The following is a 27,657-nucleotide window of genomic DNA, read 5'->3' as shown; positions in this document are numbered from 1 at the left end:
CTGTGTCAGTTTTGAGGTGACAGAAGACTGTTTTGCCCAGGACTTCCTTCTAAGTGACACTGTCCATCACTTAGAGACACAGTTGCTTCGTTAGCTCACCATCGAGACCCCTGGGCAGCTTCATTTTCCCACCCCACCACCCAACTATGGCAGATTAAGCATCAAGTTGGGGATGGACATGGAAACATGTCTTAACCCAGGGTAACCAATATCTATCTGGCCAGTGGCCTTTGACAGAGTTAACTTGAGGGATGGGGAAGGGTGGAGGTGGGGGAGGGAAACAACAGAGTCCCTCCCCTGAGAATCTGAGAATCTGAGATAGAAGAATAGAAAGATCTTTTCAGGTAGGAAATAGGGCTGTTGGGCTGTGAGGTTTCATTGAAGTGATAAGGGAGAAGACCACAGAGAGGGCAGAGATGCCAGGAGACAGAGACCATGTGGCTGAGAGGGAGCGTGTTAGACAGAGAAGGTGGTCCCTAAGGCTCTGATGCCTTTCTGATACCAGTTCCAGCCTATGCTGGATCCTTACAATTCAACCTTCTAGTCTTAAAAGTCAAATACTATGTGGTGAAGGCAAAAAAAAAAAAGAGCACCAGAGTGAGTGGTCTGTTTCCTGGGAGATATCAGTCTTCTTGGTACTATCATGAGGCTAGTTCTTTCTGTCCAAATGCCAGGCTTTCTTGAGGGATACCCACAGCACACTCTCGGTCACTCAAAGAAATCACAGATTAGACAGTAGACAGAAGGCGGTCCAAACACAGAAGCCAAGAGTGTGAATGAGGCAGATGTAGGGAACAGAATAAGAGTAAGACGGGAGATGGGACTAAAGGGCGTGAGAAGGAAGTCACTGAGCTCGAGCAGGAGCAGCAAACATGGCCTGAGCATCAGCGGCCCCTGGAGCACAGACGGTAAAGAAAGAAGGGTGCAGCCGAGGATGTCCAGAAGAGAGCATGTGCAAGAGAAAGCAGCCAAGCCAAAAGGGAGGTGCAAGCAGGGAAACAGAGTGAACACGTAAAGTGTCTGCAGTCAGGTCCAGGCTTAGCCCTAGGGATGGTGGTATGGTACACCTTCCATGACTGCAGCTCAGAAAGAGAGGGTCAGGGGGTCAGGAGGGTCCCAAGGAGAAATCACACAGGACACACAAGAAGGAAACCAAAAGGCAGACCAATCAAGACCAAGGGCTCTGGAAAAAGATGGACTACTGCAAAGAAATGGCAGAATTCATCATCTCTAATCCATAACTTGCTCCACAGCCATATTCTGAATAGGAAGCTACTATCAAGATGTCACTCATTTTGAAAGTACCAACTAAAGTATCCATGTTAAAGAGTTGTCTGCATTATAACTAACTGGTTCTTCATGAATCCTTATCACCAAATGGTAAGTGAACTGGGCTCAGGCAAGAGCAGGTTAACCAGGCTGTGTCCATGCCATGCCGACCCTTCACTAGTAAGGGTCAGCATGCTGCCACATTGAAAACTGAACTCAAATATATACACTCACCAAGTGATGACTCAATTTTAGAGAAACAGATTTTTCCATAATGAATAAATTTTACTTCAACTTTATCTTCTTCTCTACTTAGCCAGATAACTTCCTATTTGTGTATGTGGCGATGGTAGGGTGGGACTGTAATTCCTATGAATGATAACTATCACATCAGCTACAAATGTTTACCTAGTGCTTTCCTTCATGGCCTTTTAGCAAAATCCTCAAAGCATATGATTCCTACAAGATGCTTCTGGATGGTGCAGAATTTAAATACAGGGATTTTGCTCTGTGTGTAGGTCAAGGAGTTCTCTCTCTCCAACTATTAGTTACATACTGCTCTACACTAGGACTTCTGATTGGTTCTGGAAGCACAGGTTAGTTTCTCTTTTAAAAGGACAAGAAAATAAACACCTTGAATAAACTGAAGACCGTAGCACTAAATTCTACTCTATTCCTAGCGGAGTTGATGGGGGCACAGCCCAAGGATGGGGAAGGAATGAGTGCTCATGCACGACCCAAACACAGCTGGAAAGTTGATGAAAGCTGGATGACAAGGAAGAGTCCTCCCCACTCACCCATCTCACTTTCCCCAAGTATCCCTTTTTATCACGCTTGTGAGTGAATGAGAAAACTTTGACCTGAAGAGCCAGAAGAGTTGAGACAAACGAAGCAAGGCCCATGGCAGGATCTTTATTGTTATTCCTTTATTATTGCCTAAAGCCCCAACTAGCATCATTGCAAGCAATGCTCAGGGGAGCCTGCTTTGAGGCTGAGACCGTTTCATTTTCTGACTGGCTGGTCATGTGACCATCTCCAACCACAGTTGTGCCTTTCTCCTCAAACCCAACCTGACAGTCTCCTTGGTGGAGTCTCCAACTCTGCACACCCTGAATTTTCTCATACAGCGGGCAGACCAAAGTGAGAAGACCCAGGGCAGGCACACTGAATGCTCTGTTACCTATGGTCCCTGACCAAGTCAAGCAGAGAGAGTGCTGCCCGATCCAGTACTGCCAAGGATGTTGCACCCTTAGACCCTAAAACAAATAAACCAGGAAGGCTCTGGACTTGCTGGCGATCCTTATGGATATATAAGGTTTAAGTATATTTGGCATGCTTTATGGATCCTGAAGTTGGAATATGTCACTCCTTGACATTCTTGGGCAATTTTACTAATTAAGAAAAGAAAAAAAAATTTACCAAGACCTGGGACCTTTCTGGGCACAACATCCAAAGTTCTGCTGAAGAGTCCACATAGCCTCTAATCATTCCTTTGTGTCCCAAAGAGAGGAAATTGTAGTTGAACAACCCTATCCGAAATGTTCCACTATTCTGTTAAACTCCCCTCCCCCATTTAACAATTCACTTAAACAAGGATTCCTGTCTTCAGGATCACTCTGAGTCAAGGACATAGCTCCACTGTGAGTTCCATGAAGCCATGGCTCTGTGGATGGACTGTTTACCTACAACTACAAAGAGAGCATGTTACTGGAAATCAGCACTGCAGGCTGCAGAAAGGAGAAAGAAAAGGATTCCAGCTAAGGGGGAAATATCTCTACCTCCACTGCACTTCTGCCCGTGCTAAGCGTGCAGCTTCTGATTTTTCTCAAGTGCAGAAAGGACATTCTAGAAACAAATGATCCTCCTCTATGCATGCATGCATGCTAAGTCGCTTCAGTCGTATCCAACTCTTTGCGACTCTGTGGACTGTAGCCCGCTAGGCTCCTCTGTCCGTGGGATTCTTGCGGCAAGAATCCCATGGAGTGGGTGGCCATATCCTCTTCCAGGGGATCTTCCCAACCCAGGGATTGAACCCGCATCTCTTATGTCTTCTGCATTGGCAGGAGGGTTCTTTGCCACTAGTGCTACCTAGGAAGGCCCTTATCTTCCTCTGCGACCAGATAAAAACTATCCTATTACTCTGCTGAGCCAAAGAAAAAGCAAAAAACCTGACTGTGTTTAGTCAAGTTGGAGAATGTGAAAATTGGATCCTGGGTAATTCCTTATTTGTATAGGTTTTGATGGGAAGATGCCTTTGGCTAAAACTTTACAGAGAAAGCACCCCTGGAAGAGAATGGCCTGCATAATTCTGAAAAAAATACTGCACTATTTCATGGAACAAGGTCTAGCCTGAAGTTAACCATCACCAAGAGATGTCTCAGCTACACTTGTCACTTTTTTCAGCAAGAGATCACTAAGATAAACCTTCTAAAATTTTTTTCTATGAGTTCAATATTTTCCTTCCTTAACAGTTTCAAGGTGAATCAAAAGATTAAAAATAGTCCATAATATATTATTAGTAGTAGTTAAGACATTACTCACAAAAACACTCCTGGATGTGTCCTTCCAAGGCATCTTTCACCCATAAATTTCCATATTCTTTCCAAAGTTAACATTTTGATGGATAAAAATAAAATGGAAAAGTCCAAATGGGGAGGCTGCTGCTGCTGCTAAGTCACTTCAGTCGTGTCTGACTCTGCGACCCCAGAGACGGCAGCCCACCAGGCTCCCCCGCCCCTGGGATTCTCCAGGCAAGCACACTGGAGTGGGTTTCAGGGGAGACATTAAATCAGCAGCATCCAAAAAAGTCCTTTCTAAAGTCCAACTTTCTATCATATCTATCTGTGTGATCTTGGACAAGTTGCTTTGCATCTCAGATTCTCACATTTCATAATTTGTAAAACTGGGAGGACAGATACCTTCCAGTTTCAACATTCTGTATTTGCTTGGGAAATGTGGGGTACAGCTTACACTCCATTCTTCTTTGAAGGAGGCCCACTCTATTTAATTAGAGTAGATCTTGCCATTTGCATATTTGACATCTGAGGCTTTGGCTATTCCCAGAGACCCCAAAGGTCAATGAGCTGTAATAATCTTATTTTTGCAGAGGCGCTCTGTGAGTCTGGTGTACAGGAGTGAGTCACGTGTTCAGTGAGTGAGATTAATGTGCAGGTGGCTCGGAGGCCATAATCCCCAGGATGTGCTACAGTAGTAGTCACAAACTACCAGGATTCTTCCAGACCACAAAGATGTCAGTAGTATCCTTCTCAAATATCACGAGTTTATTGTAACGTGGGTTTAAAGTAATTATGTACCCACCCCCACACTTCACCTACTTCACTACTATATCTTTAATGAAGGTGACTTTGAAACTTTAGTGGTGTCACACACAGAAGGAGAAGCTTTCATTCCCCTTTTATTGAGCTAATCTCAAACTATACTTCTCCCACCTGTTTTGATTTGTCTGTATACCTTGTATCCTCTCCACTGGAGAATAAGATCCTTGGGAGTTAAAATGCCACCTTATCTTGGTCACTTATTTCTCTCCAGTACTAGTAATGTACCTAGGATGTAGCAGATATTTAATAAATGTCCGTTGAGTGACTGAGCACTTTTGATGCACTTAGGCACTCCGCTAACATGCATTTTCTTACTATCTGTATGTGGTACTAATCATAATCTCGAAGGATAGGTATTATTGTTCCTAGCATTGCAACAAAATCGCTGGGACTCAGAAGCTGAAATGACTTGTTAAAGTTAAACAGCTGATGCTCGATGGATTCACACCTGTTTGTCAGACACCAGAGCTTGTTCTTCCATCCTACCATGGTGCTGAGGACACATTTGAAGAAGCAAAGCATAAAACCAAATGAATGAATTCACGGACATAGGCCTGGCTTCGTTCTGAAGATTCAGAGCATTGTGGTGAGGGCAGAAGTGACGGTGCCACTGGGCTTGGTGGGAAAACAAAGCTACACGGAGAGAGAAGGCGCAGAGAGGGAAATTGTTCCAGGCATCACACAGCTTCTGTCTGAGTCCCTCGAAGGTTTCAATTTCAGGGTTCAGACTGTTCCTGCAGTTAGCAGGGTCTCGGCTAAGAGCTAGACCCGAGCTAAGATGGAGTTGAACACTGACACTGGAAAGCAAGCATTCATGATCCAGTCATGCAACTCATCTGAAAAGCCGCTTTCCTTCCTAGGCTTCATGGTTTGGTCAAGAGCTTTAGGGCCTTTCAGCTCTGGGAAGCAGAAGCATCTGGAGCTTGTTAGAAATGAAGAATCTCAAGCCCTACTTTAGATATTGGAAGTCATAATCTGCATTTTAGCAAGATGCCTGGCTGGTTCACAAGCACATTAAAATTTGAGAAACACTACTCTAGAATATCTAGATGATATTCTAAGGTCCTTTCTTGCTCCAACATTTTATGAGTTTAGAATAGTATCCTTCATGGTAACCAAAAAACTAGCATGCTTATTAATTAGGGTGACACAGAAAATCAAGTAACCTGATTACCTCAGTGGTGTCTTCTGAAGACTAGTGTTAATTCATCAGTATTACTATTAATGAGTTTGTTTACTGAGTACATATCATGTACAGGGAATATTGCATACAGTATCATGAATCATTATAATAGACCTGCTAGAGTGACATTATGATCTCCTTTTTATCAATGGGGGAAAAATCTCATAAATTAATCAAATTTCCCCAATGTGGTTAAATCAGTACTAGAGTCAGAATCCTAATCCACAGAGTACTATACTTAGAGCCCGTGGTTTTCTTGCTGTATCATACTGTCTCTAGCTGTAAAATTACAATTTAAAGTATCAAAAGTAGGCCTCCTTTTGTGATAATAGATTAGCAGGTTTTGGACTCATTCTTCTGCAGTGAAGAAGGCCAAGAGGGTAGTCTAAATTCTACTGAAGTCTAAAAAAATAATGCAAAGGAAAAGATGGGAAACCTTAGAATACCTGGGCCAGCATCTCAAACGTGTAGAAGTTCATACATATGTATAACCAATATTACCCAGAAGTGATCATTCATGAGGCTCATTTACACCAAGACAGTAATCAAGCTGAAGACAGCTTGAGGAGGGTTTAGTCATATTTGGAGATCCCAGGCGCACAGTTGATTACTAATGAGGTGAAGAAATTGGGATCCCAACTTCTGATCTCTCAAAATACTACTCTTTGGTGCCCTCAGCAAATTGGTACTGAATGGGAGGGACCGCAAGTCTCTCCAGTTATGGCCAATGCTGATGTCATTTAGTGCCTGACAGTAATTTATCTACTGACATTGCCATAAATACGCATGAAATTTCATAGGGGTTTTCCTCGCCGTGAGGGCCTTCATTTGTATGTATAAGCATCCTCCCCAGAGCACACCGAAAGGGAGAGTATTCTCTAGAAAGGCACAGGTTTTTATTAATGCTAAAAAGAGATTATCCTTTCCCGCAAAATAACTAAACAGGGCTCTAATAAATCAATCTGTCAATGGCTATTTCATTTCAGGGGACAGTATCCCCCTGTTCCATCTGGCTGGTGCGGTTATGACCTACACTGAGCGCCTATGTCTATTTTTCAGAAGATTCTAGAGCTGGGAGGAACAGCAAAGAAGAGCCCACCTCGAGGCAAGGAAAGTATTGCTCTTCCCACTTTACAGATGAGAGCTTTCATTTCCCATTGAAAGTGTTTTTAGCAGGTTCTTGGAGCAGTTTGACATCTCCCACTTCCTACATGTGTCCCTTTGGTTCCTCCTATCATCCCCTGCTACTGCTAATTGCTTGTGGATATGAGCAGCAATTCTGAGACAAGGTTCCCCTTTCTCATCCCCTTCCTTCTTGACAACCCTGGAAAGTCTGGTCTCCTGGGAAGAGTCAGTCTGCTTTATTCTTTAGAGATATCCATCCGAGAACAGGACAGAACACCCAGTACAAGACGTTTCAATGCAGAGAGGCCTCAGAGTGACAGAGGCAATAGAAACGTAAGACCCACAGTGTCTGAAGGGTTAAATGGGCCAGTGACCTGGGAAGTGTTTTAGGAGAACTCTGGACTGTGAAAAGAGATGACCACGCAGAAGATGTATTTTTTCCCACAATTCCTAAGAGGCTTCTCCTCCACTGCTTAGCCAGATTCTAGAGCTTAGACCTGTGACTAAAGACTGGTGGCCGCTGCCCTGGGAGCTCTGCTTCTCTAAGATACCTCCAGGACTCAAGCCATATTGATTCATTTCACCTAGATTGGACAAGCCTCACACCATAATAAGCCTATTGATGCTTAAAGAGACTGCCAAGTTTCAATCAATTTTGCAATTTCCAGATGAAGGAAAGGTGCCTGAAATCTGCTTATATAATACAACTGCATTATGGTACTGGAAAAACATAAGCCAATGCCACTCACGTTCTTGAGGATGTCCAGCTTGGACTATCACTGATTCAGAATGGAAAGGACTGCCTTCAAAGCTCATGTAAGCCCTTGGCCTGAGAAGAGGAGGAAGGAGAGACCCAAGCAGTCTCCTAGATCTTGCTTCATCACAAGACTCTCCCCAAATCTGACAGCAGAACTTCCATCATCCCACACCCCCACCAGTTATCATTTTGAGTTTCAGTGGACAAAACGTTCTTAGGTCCTGTGTGCTTAGATCCTGCACGGCATTCCTTGCCCGAAAACAATTTAAAGAGAGAAAACTGAAGGAGATTTGGGAAGCAGAACCTGGCAGGAGTGTCTGCTGATCTTGCATACCTGTGACGGAACCAAAGTTTGACATTAACATGAGTATAAGGAAAAGTTTTAAAGCATGGGGCAAGAGAGAAGGGGGTGACAAGGGATGGAGGCAGATGGACTATGGAAGGGTTACTTACACGGTTTCATCGTTCTTGAACTCCAACTCCCCATATATGTCTTCAAAATCCTCACCACCACCCTTGGCGGTCCCTTCTACTGTCCTAAAGGGGACGATGACTGTGCCCCGGGCACCTGATGTCCGCAGAACCTTGACCTCCATGACACCAATGCTTTCACTGACATGAATAGTGTCACATTCAAAAGTGAAGATGCCCGCGTGGTCATCATCCAAGATGGTGACTGTGGCCACACAAGGGGACACCAGGACAGCCCGAGGCAAGGGAGGACTATTGAGTGCTCTGGGAGACATCCCCTCCTCAGGCTGCTCCTCCTCCATGCGAACGTTGCTCAGCCTCACAAAGAAGTGTTCATCCTCCTCAAAAATGTCATCATCGATGATGCCCACAGAGAACTCCTTCTGGGTCTCTCCAGGCTTTAGAACCACAGTACCCTCTGTGAACTCATAGTCAGCCCCTGCATTGGCAGAACCATCCTCTGTTTTGTAGTCCACATACAGGGTCTTGGACGTGTCCCCGCCTTTCCTCACCACTGTCAGGAGCACAGCCCCACAGTTCTCCAGGCACTGGTAAGAGCACGGGTCAAAGAAGACCTTGGAGACAAAGTCCTCCGGCTCATCGGCATGCACCTCGCTCATGCTAGAGGTCTTTTTGGCTTGTTCTGCTGCATGCTTCTTCAGGATATTGCCCGCGCCAGTCATCATACGGGTGGCCTGGATCCGGTAGAAGGCGCGGCTCTTCTGCTGATGGGAGAGAGCATAGTAGTTAGCCATCTCGACCAGCTGATCTAAGTCCTTCTCTGGGTGTTTTTGCTTCAGATCCTTGAGAATCCGTATCATCTCCCTTCGGGACTCATCCACTTCCTTCCCTTCCAGGGGCACCAGGTGCCCATCAAGGAAGTGGGAATTCATCATTTTCCCATCCATCTCAATGCCCTTGGGGTGGTCACCCTCAGTCTCTATGATGATTCCTCGGTGTTTATCTGTGCGGTACTTTTTGTGCATGTATTTGTAGAAGAGCAGTCGCTTATCCGCCACCCAGGCCAGAAGGACACACACTGGAAAGAAGAAGAGAGTGAGGAGGCCTTCCCAAACCTGGACCACACCAGGAGAGAAGACAGCCAGGATCATATAGAGCCAGATGTAGGCAAAGATGCTCCAAGCAGCAGTGACAAAGAAGACTCGTAGGTGCTTGATCTTGCGAGTCTCTCCATCGGGGATCACGTAGACGCAGATACCAATGATAATGAACATATTGAAGGCTGCGCTGCCGACAATGGTAGAAGGTCCCAGATCACCAGCAATGAACCCATGACCACACACCTCAATTAAAGACAGGAGGATCTCAGGAGCAGAGGAACCCAGGGCCATAAGGGTCAGGTTGGAGACAGTTTCATTCCAGACCCTAATGGTGGTTGTGCTGGTCTCTCCATTGGGCTTTTTGATAGTCACCTCTCTCTCTTGAGAAGTGATGACTTCAATAGATGCCATGAAGCGATCAGCAATGATGGACACCCCGAGGAACATGTATATCAGGGCCACAAAATAGACAATGACCCTCGCAATCTTGTCTCCAAGGGAAGGGTTCTCCGGGTACCAGATTGGCAGGATGACACCCTCCTTGCAGTCCGATGACCCTGTACAGGACTCATTGTTCTGCCCTGTGCTGGGCACATCCCCTGAGCCACCAGCCTCTGCCCGAAGACCATTCAGGAAGAGCACAAAGGTAATCAGCCCAAAATGGAGGAAGGCAGAGGTGAGAGGCTGCAGCCTTAACCACGCCATACACAAGACTTAGCCGCCGGCTTCCACTGCAACACCAATGGTCCTCCTGACAGGCCAGAGACCTAGAAGAGATCAGAGAGGCAGGAAAAGGCATGAAGAAAAGGAGACAGCTTGGGGGAGAATGGATACCTTATATGTATGGCTGAGTCCCTTCGCTGTTCACCTGAAACTATCACATTATTAATCAGCTATACCCCCAATAAAAAATAAATTTTTTTTTAAATAGGAGGACAACAAATGGCAGGTTCCCACCAATAAAAACTGATGCTTCATCTTGAGTGACATATTGTACTAACATATGGGGCAGTCTCTCACTTGGAAAAATAGATGTCACTGGGAGGCTCAAATAGCTGCTCTGTCCTTAGGACCATCTGGTAGAGTCAGTAGAAAAATGGCTTAAAATAGCTGGGAATATTGGTAATGGAAATTTAACTGATACCCTTTTAGTCCTGCCTCCCAACCCTTTTGTTATCTGTGAGAGTTCTCAAGAATTAAGTTAAATTGGCCAAGTATAACAGGAATCTTCATCCCCACTTCTACTGTTTCTAGGGTTTTCAGCCTTCCTTACCAGACTGTCATCATACTCAAGAATCTTGCAAAACATAAGTTTACAGGAGTACATGCTGAATTGAACTGTTATCCTGGACTACTCTCCTGCAAATGGAACACCCTGCTTTGTGTGCAGTTGGCCCAGTTGGGAAAAACTCCTTCCCCAGATGAAAATTTAGGGAGGCAAGTTGTAATTCTGAGATTGCTTGAGAAATCAAGAGAATTGATTCTGTAGTGAATACTACCTGTCATGTAGCTAAACCGAAGCCCTGTAAGTGGTGCCCAAGGCCCAGTCCATAGCAGTCCTTAGCCCTCCAGCAAGACAGGCTTATGAAAGAGTTTAGGCATCCAGTTACGGGGAGATGAAGATCAGTCAGCCACTCTAACTTGAAACCCAAACACTGCAAGGGCCAAGTGGTAGGAAGCACTAGAAACAACAGGCAAGTGATTCTAAATAAGTTTTTTTAATCTGTAGGCAAGATTTCAGGGTGAAATTCAGCCTCCTCTGCTGACCTCAAGACACTAAAAGGTGAACATGAGTTCAGAAGAATGGAAGAAATTCAGCTGAAACTACAACTATCTTTCTACCCATTGTCTCATTCAGATGGAATGAGACTGCAAATAACTATTGAATACCTTAAAGAAAAACAACTTGCCCATGTTTCCACCTCTGTTACAAGCATGTAGGAGTACTGTTAGTAATGGAAGAATGCTGCTATTCTCTACTTGCTCCTCCTCCTTCCCTGCTGTTTCCCATCTCAGAAAATAGCACTTCCATCCACCCGGTTTCTCAGCCTAGAAACCGCTGCCTGTTTGCAAGCCTTTCTCTCTCCAGTCCAACACAGAGTCCCATCAACTTTCCTCCCCATCTCTCTCACCACCATCACGGCCCATTACTTTTCACCTGATGAATTTACTCAGTCACCTCCTCACTGAACTCACTCCAACTCTGACCTTTTTCTATTCCATCTTCTCTTATAGCCATAGTCATCTTAAAACAAAACAAAACAAAAAAAGCCTATGCTCCTTCTCCCCTATTTGAAGCCTTTCGGCATTTCCCCCTCACTTTCTTTCTTTTTTTTTTCTTCCTTTTTTTTAAAATTTAAATTTATTTATTTTAATTAGAGGCTAACTACTTTACAATATTGTATTGGTTTTGCCATACATCAACATGAATCAGCCATGGGTGTACATGTGTTCCCAATCCTGAAACCCCCTCCTGCCTCCCTCCCCATACTGTCCCTCTGGGTCATCCCAGTGCACCAGCCCCAAGCATCCTGTTCCCCCTCACTTTCAATATAAAGACCTGCATCCTCACCATGACCTGCTGAGCCTCGCGCGAGCTACCTTCTTCCTCGTCCCCCTCATCTCTTGCCACTGTCCCTCTCACTGCATTTCTGCAGTGATGGCCTTTCCATCAGGTCCTGGAGTACACCATCTTATTTTCCACCTCAGGACCTTTGCCCATAACATGACCCATGACCAAAAATATCATTTCTTCTTTGCACCCCCACTCGTAACAATGCTTTAGCTCTCAGCTTGAATGTCACTTTCTCACAAAAACTTTCCTTCACCCTAAAATGGTCAACTCCTTTCCTTTAATTTTTTTCATGGCACTTACAAAATTTTGAAATTACATAGGTATTTGTGGGATTATATGATTGATGACTAACTCATCCATTAAGCTATGACAAAAAGGCAAAGACTATGCCTATTCTGTTTATCATGGTATCCTTAGTAGGTAGTTCGTAGGTGCTCAGTAAATGTATGTTTTGGAATAAATAAATGTGGCAGTAGGGAAGCTTCCTCACTGCTATGGACGGAATTGTACAATCCCCCTGCCAATTCCTATGTTGAAGCCCTAATCCACGATGTGACTCTACTTGGAGATAGAACTGTTAGGAGGTAATTAAGGCTAAATGAAGTCATAAGAGTGGGGTTCTAATCCAATAGGCTTGTTGGCATTTAAGAAGACAAGAGAGAGAAAAAGAAAGAGAGAGCGCTCCATTTTGTGAGGACATAGGGAGAAAGCAGTCATCTGCAAGCCTGGGAGAGACCTCTTTCCAGAAATCAAATTGTCAGTATCTTGATTTTGGAATCCCAGCCTCCTGACAAATCTCCGTTGTTTAAACCACTCAGTCTATGGTATTTTGTTAGGGCAGCCTGAGCAGACTAACACACTCAGAAATCAGCCTTCTTAAAAGTCATTTTACAATCTGAATCGTAGCCATTTAGAAAAAAATAGGTCTCGTAGACAAATCCACACTAGATTTTAGAGGCTACTTAGGACCTCTTTCAATTGCCAAGGCTTGTACTCAAAGAGAAGTTCCCCCTGGGACACACCCTGGTGCATATGATAATCCTGAAGGCCCTCCTCCCAAAGGGCTCTGTGGATTAACTTGGTTTTGTATTCCTCAGAACGGGAGCCAACTGCTGAGGCCCATAATCCCCACTAGTCCAGGTACCAGGGGTCACCCCAGCAGGTGCTTGGGGCTTTGACCTCACTTGGGGGAGAAAAGGCTATGACATCGACTGTAGAGGAGCAGAGAGGCTGAAGGTGATCGGCATCCATATTCAAAGACTGAAAATGCCCCCATAGCCTGCGATGTGCACAGAGACCCTATTCTTAGGGTTAGCACTCACCTACCTGGAGAATTGTGGACAGACATGGATCTTGGCTTCTTGCCTTGATCTCTGAAAACCCAACATTTTGTGAATTCTGATGAGCCCCACACAGGAGGAGACAGCAGGTGGGCACAGCTGGAGCAGCTCTTTGATCAACAGCCAGCATGGTGACAGGCAGTGGCAGCTGCACAACTGGCCAAGCCCAAAGGGGTGGGCTACCCACAGGTTAGGGAAGAGGCTGGCCTGCTGCAGTAGGGGACAGGGGACACTCAGGTAGTAGTGTTTTCCTGATCGACGGGGGACGAGGACTCCGACTGCTCATACCCACCGGGACAATTAAGGAGGATCATGGTCTTTATTCTGTCCTACAGACACTTGTGGCAACAGGTTTTTATGGGGACTGTGCTATCACATGGTCATAATCAGAGGTCAGTTTAGAAAGACTGTTCCCTGAGACAACAGATGAACTGAAGGAACCAATAAAAGAAAACAAGGCAAGAAAGTGGTTAGGGATTGTCTGCACTAAGTTGTTAGAACTGAAGGTGAAAAACCACCGGGGGATGCCTAGTTGTTCTCTCCAGCTCTGCCAGGAGATGGTTTCTGCCTGAGAAGTTAGAGGGAGAGGGGATGTCTCTGATGAACAAGCCAATGGTCATTTTTTGCCATAACTCCAGCCCCAGACACAGATTGAGACAGATCCCTACCTCCTGGGTGGTTCACTGCACTCCCTTAGAGACCCAACTGAACTTTGATGTTTCCAGAAGGCTCTTAATCAGTCCTAAGCCATACTCATGGAGGTGACCCAGCTTGAGATCCCCAGAACTGCCCGAAACAAGAAAGATATTAGTGACAGTAAATAACGCTTAAAAGCAGATATTGTGTGCATAAAGTTTGAATGTATTATTTCATCTTCATAACAACCCTATTAGTTGTTGTTAGAGATCAGTACTATTTTAATCCCTATTTTACATTTTGGGAAACTGAGTCTTAGTTAAGTCATTTGAGTCATTTACTCCAAGTATAAAGCAAAGAAGTAGCAGAACCAGAGCTCACATAGAGATGACATAAAGTTGATGGTCCCAATCACTCCACCTTAAGAGGATGTCCCAATTTGTTGCAGAACACCCACGAGCCCCAGTCAGCTTCCAGTCTTCTGTGGTCTTAGAAGCAATCTGGCTGCCCTACGTACTCTCACAGGAGAGCCAACCATTTGGTTGAGTTGACTGCTCCCCAGGTTTCCTGGGGTGTCCTGATCGCCCAAGGCCATCTCCCACCCAAATATTCTCCTTCTATCAGTTCAGTTGGACAAACATTAACAAGTGCCTGTGATTTGCCAGGCCTGTCCTAGAGGTCGCTGGACAAAATAAACTATGATACGGGGTTTTCCCTCCAAGGCACCACTGAGCAGGGGTGGAGAGATGCACACACAGGCACTCCTACTATCACCAGCGAAGGTGTGGGCTGAGTGCTGCCGAACACAAGCAGGGCACCGAGCCAACTCGGGGATTCAGGGAGGCGTTCCGAAGGAGGTGATCCCTGAAATGAGGCTTCAAGCATGACTGCACTTTAGTTAAAAAAAGAAGAAGAAAGACAGAGAAAAAAAAAAAGAAAGAACATGGGAAGGGCATCTGAGTCAAAGAGAACAGCCGAAGCAAAGACGTGGGGCAGGAAAGCCCTCTGTATACATAGGATTACAGGCAAATGAGTGTGAGGCAGGAGGGACAGAAGAGGCTGGACACAGAGGGAGGACCCAGTTCATGGCAAGTCTTATATGCCAGGCTGAGAAGATGGGATTTTATCCTAAGGGCAGTGAAAAGCCAATGATAGGATTTTGAACAGAGAATGACATGGTATTCCAGAAAAACCAATTTGGCTAGATAGGTTTTAGGGTGGCTGTAAGTGGGACAAAACCAAAGCAGGAAGATCAGTCAGAAATCTATTGGAAATAGAACAGATACAGATAAAGAGGGTGGGCGGAGGGTACATTCTGCATGTGATGACCCTCTGACCCCTCAGCTCAGCCCACGGCCTCTCATTTTTTCCCTGGATTATTTTCCTAAACCCCCCAGGGCCATCTGCAAGGTGTCTGTGTCCTCAGCAGTGGCTCCTGACATCTTTTAATATCACTGGCAAATTTAATTAAAGTCACTTTCCTCTGCTCTTCCAGATCATTAATAAAACAGAGCCACCAGGCCAGACTGAGCAAATTCTCCCTCTTGCTACGCCCTCCACTTTCTCCAATGGGAACACTGCTCCGGGTCTGTCACCAGCCTGGGTAGACGCATCCTGCTCTGCTTCTAAATCTGGGCCCCTGCACAGACGTCACAGCCAATTTACATTAAAGTTTTAGGTGCAGCCAGGCTGCACTGGATCTGAAGTGCAATCCGAGTCCAAGAACACTGCATCTTCTCCTGGACTTCCTCTGCCTACAGGGGCTGAGAGCCTGCAGAGTCCTCTCCATGGCAAAGCTCTCCCAGAAACACAGGAACTAAATTTCCGGCACTCAAGTAGGAAAGACGCAACCTCGGCTACTTAGGTAGTTTGGCTGCCACAATCGGAACTTGGATCCAAGGAAGAAAATGTAAGGATGCTGCTTTTCGTCCATTATGATAGCTTTGAATATTCCAAGTAAAAAAAGTTAGTATTATCGTCACGCCCATTTTGAAAGTGAAAGTGTTAGTTGCTCAGTCGTGTCTGACTCTTTGCAACCCCATGGACTGTAGCCTACCAGGCTTTTCTGTCCATTGGATTCTCCAAGCAAGAATACTGGAATGGATAGCCATTCCCTTCTCCAGGGGATAAGCAAATTTGAATTTACAAAGGTTAAAGAATTTGCCCAAATCATGGTTGCTGCTGCTGCTGCTAAGTTGCATCAGTGGTGTCCAACTCTGTGCCACCCTATAGACGGCAGCCCACTAGGCTCCTCCGTCCCTGGGATTCTCCAGGCAAGAATACTGGAGTGGGTTGCCATTTCCTTCTCCAATGCATGAAAGTGAAAAGTGAAAGTGAAGTCGCATGGTAAGTAGACAAATAAGCTCTTGAATTCTGGCAGTCTGACTCTACAGTACTTGGCATTAACCACCATGCTAGGTAGATGCTTTGGGTTTGGGTAGCCCTTTGAAAAGCAAAGGGCCTGGGGAAGGGAGGGTGAGTTTTTCTGGATATGGAGCCCTCACTATGAACTTGGAGATGGTACGTACTCCAAGGCAGCCTGAAACAGTAGAAGAGCCCCAAATCTGAAAGCAAGAGGCAAGAACTTTCTTCCTAGCTCTGCCTCAACAAGCTATGAGACTTCAAAGAGTTAGAGAACTCTTAACGGCATCAGCTTCCTCATCCAGAAAATCCATGTGGGGTTGGATAATCTCCACAGTTGCTTTGAGTCAAAAATGCTTTGATGGCAGGCAGGTCCATCTCCACAACAGGCAAAGAAGTGAAGGCACATATTTCAGTTAGGTCGGCCCAGGGCAGTGTGAGAGCCAGCCACTGCCCCGGAGATGTCAGAAGAGAAGAGATTAAGGGAGCACGGTAGGAAAGGAGGGCCCCCAAAGGCAAGGAGAGCCTACAATCTGGCTTTACCAAAAGCACCTTGCATCAAACTCATTTTTTAAACAACTGCTCTTTGAATGCCCATTGTGAACCAAACACTGCGCTTGTGACTGAGCATACACCCGTGAAAGTGCTACACCACATCCCCAACCATTTGACATTTTCTTCTAACGAAGGATAGAGACAAACAAGGAATTATGGGCATGATACTATGACGATGTCATGGGAAGTTACTCTTTTTCTTGTTCTGCTCTAAGCTCTCAAGTTGGTCACTGCACCGCTGCCTCTAACCTTACGGACAGTGGCTGCAATACATCACGGTTTTATAATATCGAGGACCTTGCAGTAGTATGTGTGGTTGATATTCCACGATTCTTGCTTCTCTGTTCCCATGCAATTGTCACATTTTGCCTTCCTCAAAGCCTCCAAACCCTTAATGGCATCCAAGTCATATGATAACTTCATAAAACCCAGCTGGCCTTCTCCTAGGCACTGCCACACACAAAGAGGAAGCACCAGCAAGCCTCAATCTCCTCATGCTGTATATAAATAAAGGACTTTAAAATGATCACAACAATCCTATCTCTTCATTAAGTATTCTTTACTCTATGGGTGGCACTGCATCAGGCATTTCTATAGCTTCTGTGTAAGACCTAAGGATCCCACAATGATTTAGTTAGCGTTAACTGTTTTAGAGATGAGGAGACTTGGGCCCAAAGATTACTAATTTACCCAGGTCCACTAGCTGAGTAGCACAGCTGAGCTATGAAACTTGGTGTGTCAAATGCCAAAGTCTAAAAGTGAAGGTGGAAAAACAGGATCGGAATCTGGAGCCCTCAAGTCAAGAACCTACAGCCCTGGAAATCTCTACTCCTCTGGGAAGCCTTCCCTGATAACACCCTCTTCCTCTACCTTCCAACTGAGTCATTTTCTCCCCTGTGTTCCTCTAGCCCTTTGATGACCACTAAAGCACTTGTCACACATCATCACATTAACCTGGGCTGATTTGTCTGCATGTCCATCTCCTACACACTTAGAGAAACTCCCTGAGGGATTCCCCCTCAATATAGGGACTTTTCTTTTCTAGCAAGTTATCACACTCAGTTCAGAGGGCTAAGAGGTTGGATCTGATCTCTAATGTCCTCCCTGCCTCCAAAATTCTATGATTCCAAGGCTTGTTGATTCTACTCAAAGGTTTACCACACTCTCTAGAGGCCAGAGGACTTTGCTGTCTATGAGTCCTTCACAGATCTGGAGAATCACAAAGCATGCAAGGGGACCAGAGTGAAAGGAAGAAAGGGCCTTGCTCACCTAATTTAAGTTCTGCTTCTCCAGCTGTTGGATCTACATCTGCATGTAAGTCATCCCCCACATTGGAGGCAATAATGGAACCAGGGTCACACGCTAAAGAGTGCTGTGCATTAGAATAACTTTGGAGCTCTAAAAAATATAGGTATCTGGATCTTACTCCAGACCTAAGTTTTGGACTCTCTGGGAGTGAAGTCTCAATATTTAGACTTTTTAAAAGTTCCTTAGTTGATTTAGAGGTACAGCCAAGGTTGAGAATCCTGGGAGAGAATAAAAGGAACACAGACTAACTATGAAAGACATTTGCATCTCAGGGATTCCAACCATTACGGAATTTCTCTGAACCAAAAGAAGGACTCTTAGTGTATCATGAGTTGACTCATAAGTGGGTGTACCACAAAGCCTTTCTATACACTAGACAAACATCCACCCTCCTGGACTCTAACTTCCTTTCATACCCTGCCAATGACAAAGAGCATCAACTCCCTACCCATAGAAGTAGATTTCCCCACTGTCTCTCCCTAAACCTGCTGTTAGCTTAATCTACACTTTTACTGAAGAAACAGAGAAGACCCAGAGTTCCCTTATCCACACAGGAAAATGAAGCTGCTCATCCCATTTTCAGCAAGACATGTTTCTAAGTATTTTCCTTTTCATGGATGGTATCTTATGTTGACTTCTCCATGTTTTCCTCACGCCATCTTTGTTTGCTCTGTGATTCATTTATTCACGTATACATGCATGCACAGGTATGAAACTGAGTCCGTGTGGTACAGGTCGACTTCCACTGAATCAGATGAGAAGGTACCCAACTCTTTTTTTGCACATTCAAAAGAACTTAGAATAAAAGTTCCTAGAGGGTAGCAATTTTTATCTGTTTGGTATTTCTGTATCCCTGCCATCTATATCAGTGCCTGGCATAGAGTGGGTGCTCAGTATATACTTAGTGAATGAATAGATCCATGAATAAATGTACAAAAATAGAAGGCATAATAGCTAGTGATTTCTCCCACTCTTGGCAGTGTTCAAATGGAGCATCCCATCTGTTAGGGATGCTGTGAGCAAGGTTTTTCTAATTTGAGTTATATGAACAAATATGTAATCCCCCCTGAGGACCACACACTTCACTGGAGAACAGTGACAGAAAACCAAATTACCAAAAAAAGAAAAAGAAAGTCCTAGACTTGGAAGCATGTGCCAAGACAGTGCAGAGGAAGGAAGGTCAAGTGCTGCCTGGGACCAGCAGGGTCACTTCATGGACCAGGCAACTTTGGATCTAGGAGTTGAAGAATGAACATGAGTTAACTGGGTCAAAGCCACTGCACCTCAAATAGGTAAGAGAAAGCCATGCTAAAGAGCAGGTCAGCCTCAACAAGCAATGTCTGTTTAAAGAAAGGTGGGCAGGGTGTCTGAAGGGCAGGGCATTTGAGAGAGCTGAGAGAAGCTGCAGCAATCAGTGGGGAATTGTTTGTGAAAGGCTTTGTATGCCCAGTCAAGGAATTTGGTCGTTACCTTGGTGGTAATAAGGAAGTACTGCTGCTACTGCTAAGTCACTTCAGTCGTGTCCGACTCTGTGCAACCCCGTAGACGGCAGCCCAGCAGGCTCCCCTGTCCCTGGGATTCTCCAGGCAAGAACACTGGAGTGGGTTGCCATTTCCTTCTCCAAAGGAAGTACTGAGAGTCTTTTAATCACAGGAGGGACAACATCATTGTTTTTCCTTTGGATGGAGACCTAGACTGACAACAATGCAGAAACTAGATATGTGAATGAAGGTGGGGCAAGACTAGGGGCAGGAAGACCAGTTCAGAGACTCTCAAAGTATTTGAGTGAGATGTGATCAGAACCTGAACACAGGCAATGAGAGCAGGCCTGCTGAGGGGAGGCAGGGTTTAGACCATTTTCGAAAGTAGAATCAATATGTGTGCGTGTGTGTGTGTGTGTGTGTGTGCTCAGTTGTGTCCAACTCATTGTGACCCAATAGACTGTAGCCCACCAGGCTACTCTGTCCATGGAATTTTCCAGGCAAAAATACCAGAGCAGGTTGTCATTTCCTACTCCAAGAGATCTTTCCAACCCAGAGATCAAACCTGTGTCTTTTGCATCTCTTACATCGGCAGGCAGGTTCTTTACCACTGTGCCACTTGGAAGCCCAGACTCAGAACAGTTTGGACTATTGAGCCAACAAATGGTTACTACCTTGACAAGACTGAGGAGCATTCTGGTCCTTTGTTGGAGCTCTAGGGCCTTCTTCACTAGAGCCCCTAATTCTCCTGGCTCCATCTGTCTCACAGTCACAGATGTCCCTAAAGCTATACAGCTATCTAAGTCTGACCAATTTTGTCGAATTTTCCAGCTCACATTTCTTCAGTCCTGGAGATCCTTACAGGAAAAACCCTGCAGGACTACTGGGATGACGATGGTGCCTGATGCGGTTTGGTGCCAGTGTCTCTTCATCCCTCTTTCACTATCAGAATCTTCTGTTTTCAGTTGGTCCACAGAATCTTGGATGTGTTCTCGTTTATTGGGTGCCAACTGTATGTCACACTCTTTTCCAGCTACTGGAGGTTCAATATTATATCTTTTACCTGGACTAATGCAAAGCTGCCAATCTTGCCACATCTGTTACAGTCTGTGCTCCAGAAAAACAGCAACTACCATCTTTTTAAAATGTAAATCAGATACAGTTAAGTACCTTACATACAAATGAGTTCCTTTCCAAGACTGCATTTGTAAGTCCAATTTGTTCCTAAGTCCAACAAAGTTAGCCCAGGTACTCAACGAACACAACTGGCTATACAGCACTACACAGCAATAGGTTTATAAAACTTTTCACACAAGTAATTCATTAAAAAACAAGCAACAACACTTAAAATCTTACAGTACAGTACCTTGAAAAGTACAGGGGTACAGTACAACAGCTGGCATACAGGGGCTGGCATCAAGTGAACAGACAAGAAGAATTACTGACTGGAGGAGGGTGAAGAGCTGGGAGATGGTAGAGCTGAAGGATCCTCAGCTATAGGAGATGGAGGGCAAGCTGCAATTTCACTCATGCCTAATGTTGATGGAATGCATGTTTGCATCTTTGAAAGCTCACAACTTGATCCTGCTTGCAGGATCTCAGTTCCCTGACCAGGGATCGAATTGTGCCCCCTGCAGTGGAAGTGCAGAGTCTGAACCACTGGACCATCAGGGAATTCCCACTCTTTTCTTTTCTTCAGAGCACCCCACTGGCTGGAATCATTGCTTTTCTATTTGTTAACTGGTTTATCATACAATATAAACTTCATGGGAGCAGACAACTTGATCTTTTTTCTCACCACGATATTCTCAGGCTGCTTGACTGCAGCCTGGCAGAGTGAGTGTCAGCATTTGTCGAAGAGATCAGTGCTCACTCTGCAGGACTAAGCGTTTTTGGAAAGATGCACCTGTGAGAGGAGATATCAAGCTTCTGGGAAGCCTTGGGGTAGAGAGGTAAATGGTTACAACCAATGATCTCAGAGAGCTGGCAGTTCTGCTCATTTGAAAGCACCAACAGGACCACAAAGTATTTGGAAGGCGGTTGGGAGACTGTCTCTAAACGCATTTCATTCTGCCTACCTTAGTCCTCTCATGAGCACCTTACTTCTCCTCCAGAGTGTGTGGCCTCATAATAGCCAACACTCATAGTGCACTATTCCCTCAACAAATATCAAGTGATGGTCTGTACCAACAGTGGACAAAGGCCTTCTTGCTCCCATTCAGTCCTCACGAGGATGTTCACAATGATGAAGAAACAGAGGCTCAGTTAGCTGCCTAGAGTTTCTAAGCCAAGAAATAACGGAGTCAGAACATAACCTTGGTCCTCCAGCTTTCAGGGGGTCTCCCTCCACCAACCTGGAAAAGCATCATGTCAGCAAAGACCAAGAGACAACATTCCCTATTACTGAAAGGAAATCAGGGCTGGGCCAGGGGTGTGAGAAGCCCAGAGCAGCCTGAAGGGGTATCGTTCCCACCTTTATGTGTTCCCAGAGAAAATGACTTGGGCTCTATCTTTCGGAATTATCCACAGAGAGAGGGCTGACATCCCTCTGCCCTACTGCCTACCCATGAAGGGAAAGCTGGTCATAAAACTGGTACTTTTATGTGCCTTTTCCTCAGCTCATTCTCCAGGAGACTGATCTATTTTTTAATAGCATTTAGTTCTCTTAATTTTTAAATGTTAAAATATGGGATTAACTCCAGGGATGTTCTGGGCCCTTCTTTCACAAGAGGGCGCTAGGAGCAGACTCCTAGGACTTCCAGCAGATCCAGCTGCTGTCTTGGCAGCCGTGATCTCTCTCTACCTGACCAGGGATCGAACCCACTGCCCCCTGCGATGGAAAGGAGGAGTCTTAACCACTAGACCATCAGGAAGTCCCATTCTTCCTCTACTTTAGAGCACACACACGGGCTGGTCATTAATGATTCCCCTTGAAGTTGACTCCCCCATTAGTTCCTCCTGAGAGTCTGGAAGGCACGGACTCAAGGTGATTCTTCCTGAATCCTAGAGGGGGGAGTATAGTGATATGATAGGAAGTAAGCAGAACCTTTGGAAAGCCGCTGGGCAAAGGGATTCCAGGTAGACTCTCAACAGAGTCTGCTGCTGCTGCTGCTAAGTCGCTTCAGTTGTGTCCGACTCTGTGCGACCCCACCGACGGCAGCCCACCAGGCTCCCCTGTCCCTGGGATTCTCCAGGCAAGAACACTGGAGTGGGTTGCCATTTCCTTCTCCAATGCATCAAAGTGAAAAGTGAAAGTGAAGTCGCTCAGTCGTGTCCGACTCCTAGCGACCCCGTGGACTGCAGCCCACCAAATCCCACTCCTCCATCCATAGGATTTGCCAGGCAAGAGTACTGGAGTGGGTTGCCATTGTCTTCTCCACAACAGAGTCTACATGGATCCAAATACATCCTTCCTGGATGGAAAAGGAAAAGCAGAAGCACAGGACTTGAGACTGACCTGTCTGGAGCATTTGGGGGCCGATTCTGAGAATGCCCTGGAGGGTTGCAGTGGGAAGGGACTCCACACAGGAGGGCCAAGCTCAGGCCACCAGACCCTCAAGCAGCTCAGGATGCCTTGTAGCCCAGACAGCCAGATAGTTGGGTTGGCTGCTCATCTCACCTCTAGAGACCCAATGTAATAACAGACACACTGGGGGCTTCAAATTGCAGCTGGAAAGCTCTGAAGCAAAAGATGTGATCAGCATGAATAACATTCTTAGTAGGAGGTGATCTATAAGCTGTGGAACCAGACCCACAGAACACAGAATTGTCAGGGAAGTAGATTAAAAGTCAACACATCCAACATAGCATTTTTTAAAGGTAAGGAATGTGAGGCCCAGAAAGCAGCAAAGGGTTTTGCCTGTAGTTGTCAGAAGAAATAACAACTAAAATATACTGTTCTTGCCACTTGTTCAATGCATCTTCTGTGATACCACATTGCCCATTCCTGGGTTGATTTTTTTATTCCTTCACTGGCTCCTTTTATGATAAATAGGACAGATTCTCTTTCTTGCTTTTAGTCCACCTGCCTCAAGAGTGAGGTAGGTTATTCATTTTTCATTGATGAGCCACTGTGTTTCAGGTACCATACAACAAGAAGTGGGAGAGAGAGAAAGGACTTGGTCCAGGAAGAAGGTGAGTCTCAAGATGAAAAATACATATATTTTTTAATAATAAAAAATCTGCATTTAAATAAATATAAGGGACTTGTGAAAAACAGATGCTGCGTCATCAAAATTCAGAATAAGAGACTGCTTCTTCACAGTCTTCCCATCAGAAAGAGGCATTTGAACTGAAGAACAGTAGGATTCTTAGTGAAGGGCAAACCATGAACAAAAGCGCAGAAGAAGAAAGGACAAGAGTACTTAGGTGCCCACATGGGAACTGTAAGAAGTGAGACTAGAAGTGGAGTGGTGAAGCAGGCCAAGGAGGACCTTGAATATTAGGAGTTGGACTCGGGCAAAAAGTGAGAGGCCCTTCAAGGCTTTTGTGTGGGAAAATGACAAGCCTAGACTAGGGTTTTAGGAGGGCAATCTTATAATAGCCACTAAAGTGAATTGAAGGACTGGAAGAATGAAGTTGGGAAGATGTTAGAAAGTTACTGTTTATAGTATCATCATAATAATATAGCTTAGAAAGTTATTTTTTTTACAGGTACGGTAAGGACTGAGTGGGAAAACTCAATGTTGGGCACTTTGAATACAGTAGCTTTACTCTGTTGCAAACATACAAATGTTGGCTGCTATAATAATAATTTCTATTATAATTATCATTATTATTATGTTAGAGGTTGTCAAATCCATACTGAGGTCGTGGTAGTAGGGATAGGGAAGAGAGGCATGGACTGAACAGATGTAAGGAACACAATGGTGCTCCTTTATCTGTGTGGGATAAATTCTAAGGCTCCCAAGTGGATGTCTGATATTGCAAATAGTACTTAATTCTATGTATACTATGTTTTTCCCTGTATATACACATTTACAGTTAAATTTCCAAATTAGGCCCAGAAAGATTGAAGGAGGAAGGAGAAGGGGACGACAGAGGATGAGATGGTTGGATGGCATCACCAACTCAATGGACATGAATTTGAGTAAACTCTGGGAGTTGGGGATGGACAGCAAGGCCTGGCGTGCTGCAGTCCAGGGGGTCACAAAGAGTTGGATGTGACTGAGCGACTGAACTGAACTGAACTGAACTGAAATAGGTTAGCAATAATAACTAATAATAAAATAGAACAATTATAACAATATACTGTAATAAAAGTTGTGTGAGTGTATTCTCTTTCATTCTCTCACTCAGAATATCTTATGGTGGTTGGTGGTGGTTTAGTCGCTAAGTCATGTTGGACTCTTGAGATCCCATGGACTATATAGCCTGCCAGACACCTCTGTCTATGGGATTTCCCAGGCAAGAATCCTGGAGTGGTTTGCCATTTCCTTCTCCAGGGGATCTTCCGAATCCAGGGATCGAACCTGGGTCTCCCGCACTGCAGGCAGATTCTTTACCGACTGAGCTACCAGGGAAGCCCCCAGAATATCTTACAGTACAAATTTAATGCCTTTTCCATCTTAATGGAGCACTTTATCACACACAGTGGCTGTAACTTTTGCAGCCTGAGGTGTGACAGCAAACCTGTGGGAGAAAACTGGGAGGGAGGAGAGGATCTTGGAGATGAAGTGAAAGAGGGCCCACCTAGAGAGCTAGTGGAACCTGGAGAGATTCTGTGCGATAGAAGTCAAGGGGGGGAAGTTTCACGGAGCTAATGATCAATTTTTTCTGATGGGGGTTGGGGGAAATCAGGAATAAGTTATTATATTTGGGGGAATGAGAAGTCCTTGGTGAGTGAGAGTTGGGCAGAAGGTAGGAAAAAATGAGAAAGCAAGGGACTAAGTGAATGAATGAGTGATGGGGAAATAGAAACAGATGTCTACTCTAAAATTTCAAGAGTGTGTGGAAAGCAAGATGGGAAGAGAAAATGACAGGGGAGGAAGTGAACAAAGGGATATTCTTGCCAGGATGTTGAGCATGCTTACAATTAGATGGAGGGGATTCAGTGCTCAAAAGGAAAGAGCTCAGGGCAGGCTGATGAAGGCAGGGCAGGAGGGACACTGGGCAGGAAGGGAAGGGAGAACTTTTAAATTGTGAGACCAGTGACAAGTAAGGATGGAGAACAAAGTTGGGAGATCAGGGTGCAAAGGAAGAGTGTGCAAGCTCACACTACTTGGTTCATTCTCTAGGATGAACAAAGTGGTGTGTAACCTGGACATCTTCTCCTCTCAAGTGATTTGGAAACTGCCATGTGGAAGCCTGGGCAGGAATACAGTTTCCAGACCCACTTCCGGATCCAGTCCCAACATGACCCAGCATTCCTGTACACAACCAGGAAAGCACTATTTGTCATTCAGACATCAAGGCAGTAAATCCTACCTGACCCATTCCAAGAGCTGTTTTCTTAGTAGACATGACCCTGTATACCACATCTAAATACACCTGATTCAGGAATTAGCCTCTAGAAGGTGATGGCACCCCACTCCAGTACTCTTGCCTGGAAAATCCTGTGGGCAGAGGAGCCTGGTGGGCTGCAGTCCATGGGTTCGCTAGGAGTCTAACACGACTCAGCGACTTCACTTTCACTTTTCACTTTCATGCACTGGAGAAGGAAATGGCAACCCACTCCAGTGTTCTTGCCTGGAGAATCCCAGAGACGGGGAGCCTGGTGGGCTGCCGTCTATGGGGTCGCACAGAGTCAGACATGACTGAATCGACCTAGCAGCAGCAGCAACTCTTCATATTATAAAAATGTACATATACATGTGATTCTTCCTATCTAGATGTCTTGTTCAATAGTCTCTATGGATTGCAATCCTTCTTACCCCTGACCTTCCTGCTCAAGACCTTCCCCAGGACCCAGAGATCTCAGATCTTTAGGGGTCCACCTTGCTGGGCAGCTCAGCTGACTGGGAAGAGTGTCTTAGACATGCTGGAGCCATTTTTCCTTTCTCTTGAAGTGGTCTACCCAGTGTTGGGTTTAGAGTGCCCATCCAAAAAAACAGAGACAACTGAACACAAACCAATCTCATTAAAGAAAATAGGGAAATTCCTTCCTAGAAGGACAGCTCTGGTTTGTATGCTGAAACAGAAAGAGGACCCCCCTAGCCCTCCCTCCTAGGCCAGCAGGATGACAACGCACAAGGGTTCTGCAATAGTCCCCTGCTTCCTCTCGCTACATTCTGGTCTTGATGCACTATCTAAAATGCAGATCTGACCATGCACTTCAGCACTGAAAACCTTCCTAAGTCCCCACTGGAAACTCAGTGGAAAACCTTAGCATGAAGTACAAGTCCTTCAAGATCTGGCCCCTAGAACTTCTCTAAACTCATCTCTCTGAACTTTACCTTCAGTCTTTAGTCATTTGAAAGAGCTCTTGTCCACTTTAGGCCTTTGCATACTGATCCCTTCAGGGCTTCCCTGACCACTCAGCAATAAAGAATCTGCCTGCAATGCAGGAGACTGATGCAGGTTCGATCTCTGGGTGGGGAAGATCCCCTGGAGTAGGAAATGGCAACCCACTCCAGTATTCTGTCCTGGGAAATCCCATGGACAGAGCCTGGTGGGCTACAGTCCAGGGGGTTTCAAAGAGTTGGACATGATTGAGCACAGCAATATCACAGTAATCCAAGTCTACGCCCCAACCAGTAACGCTGAAGAAGATGAAGTTGAACGGTTCTATGAAGACCTACAAGACCTTTTAGAACTAACATCCAAAAAAAAATGTCCTTTTCATTTTAGGGGACTGGAATGCAAAAGTAGGAAGTCAAGAAACACCTGGAGTAACAGGCAAATTTGGCCTTGGAATACGGAATGAAGCAGGACAAAGACTAATAGAGTTTTGCCAAGAAAATGCACTGGTCATAACAAACATCCTCTTCCAACAACACAAGAGAAGACGCTACACATGGACATTACCAGATGGTCAACACCGAAATCAGATTGATTATATTCTTTGCAGCCAAAGATGGAGAAGCTCTATACAGTCAACAAAAACAAGACCAGGAGCTGACTGTGGCTCAGATCATGAACTCCTTATTGCCAAATTCAGACTGAAATTAAAGAAAGTAGGGAAAACCACTAGACCATTCAGGTATGACCTAAATCAAATCCCTTATGATTATACAGTGGAAGTGAGAAATAGATTTAA

At 45.1% G+C, this 27,657-nt stretch overlaps 1 protein-coding gene across 4 annotated transcripts in view; it reads right to left on the bottom strand.

Moving 5' to 3' along the window:
- SLC8A3 (solute carrier family 8 (sodium/calcium exchanger), member 3) overlaps positions 1 to 27,657 on the bottom strand; it is a 170,851-nt gene that overhangs the window by 136,710 nt on the left and 6,484 nt on the right. For all 4 annotated transcript variants that reach the window (XM_010846675.1, XM_010846678.1, XM_010846679.1 and 1 more), the window contains exon 2: positions 8,126 to 9,971. In XM_010846675.1, the coding sequence (XP_010844977.1) occupies positions 8,126 to 9,909 (1,784 nt within the window). In that variant the 5' untranslated portion in view covers positions 9,910 to 9,971. The remainder of the gene's footprint in view (positions 1 to 8,125; positions 9,972 to 27,657) is intronic.

Source organism: Bison bison, unplaced genomic scaffold (assembly GCF_000754665.1).
Source record: "Bison bison bison isolate TAMUID 2011002044 unplaced genomic scaffold, Bison_UMD1.0 scf7180017864239, whole genome shotgun sequence".
Classification (NCBI taxonomy): domain Eukaryota; kingdom Metazoa; phylum Chordata; class Mammalia; order Artiodactyla; family Bovidae; genus Bison; species Bison bison.
This window is presented reverse-complemented; position numbering and strand designations above follow the sequence as displayed.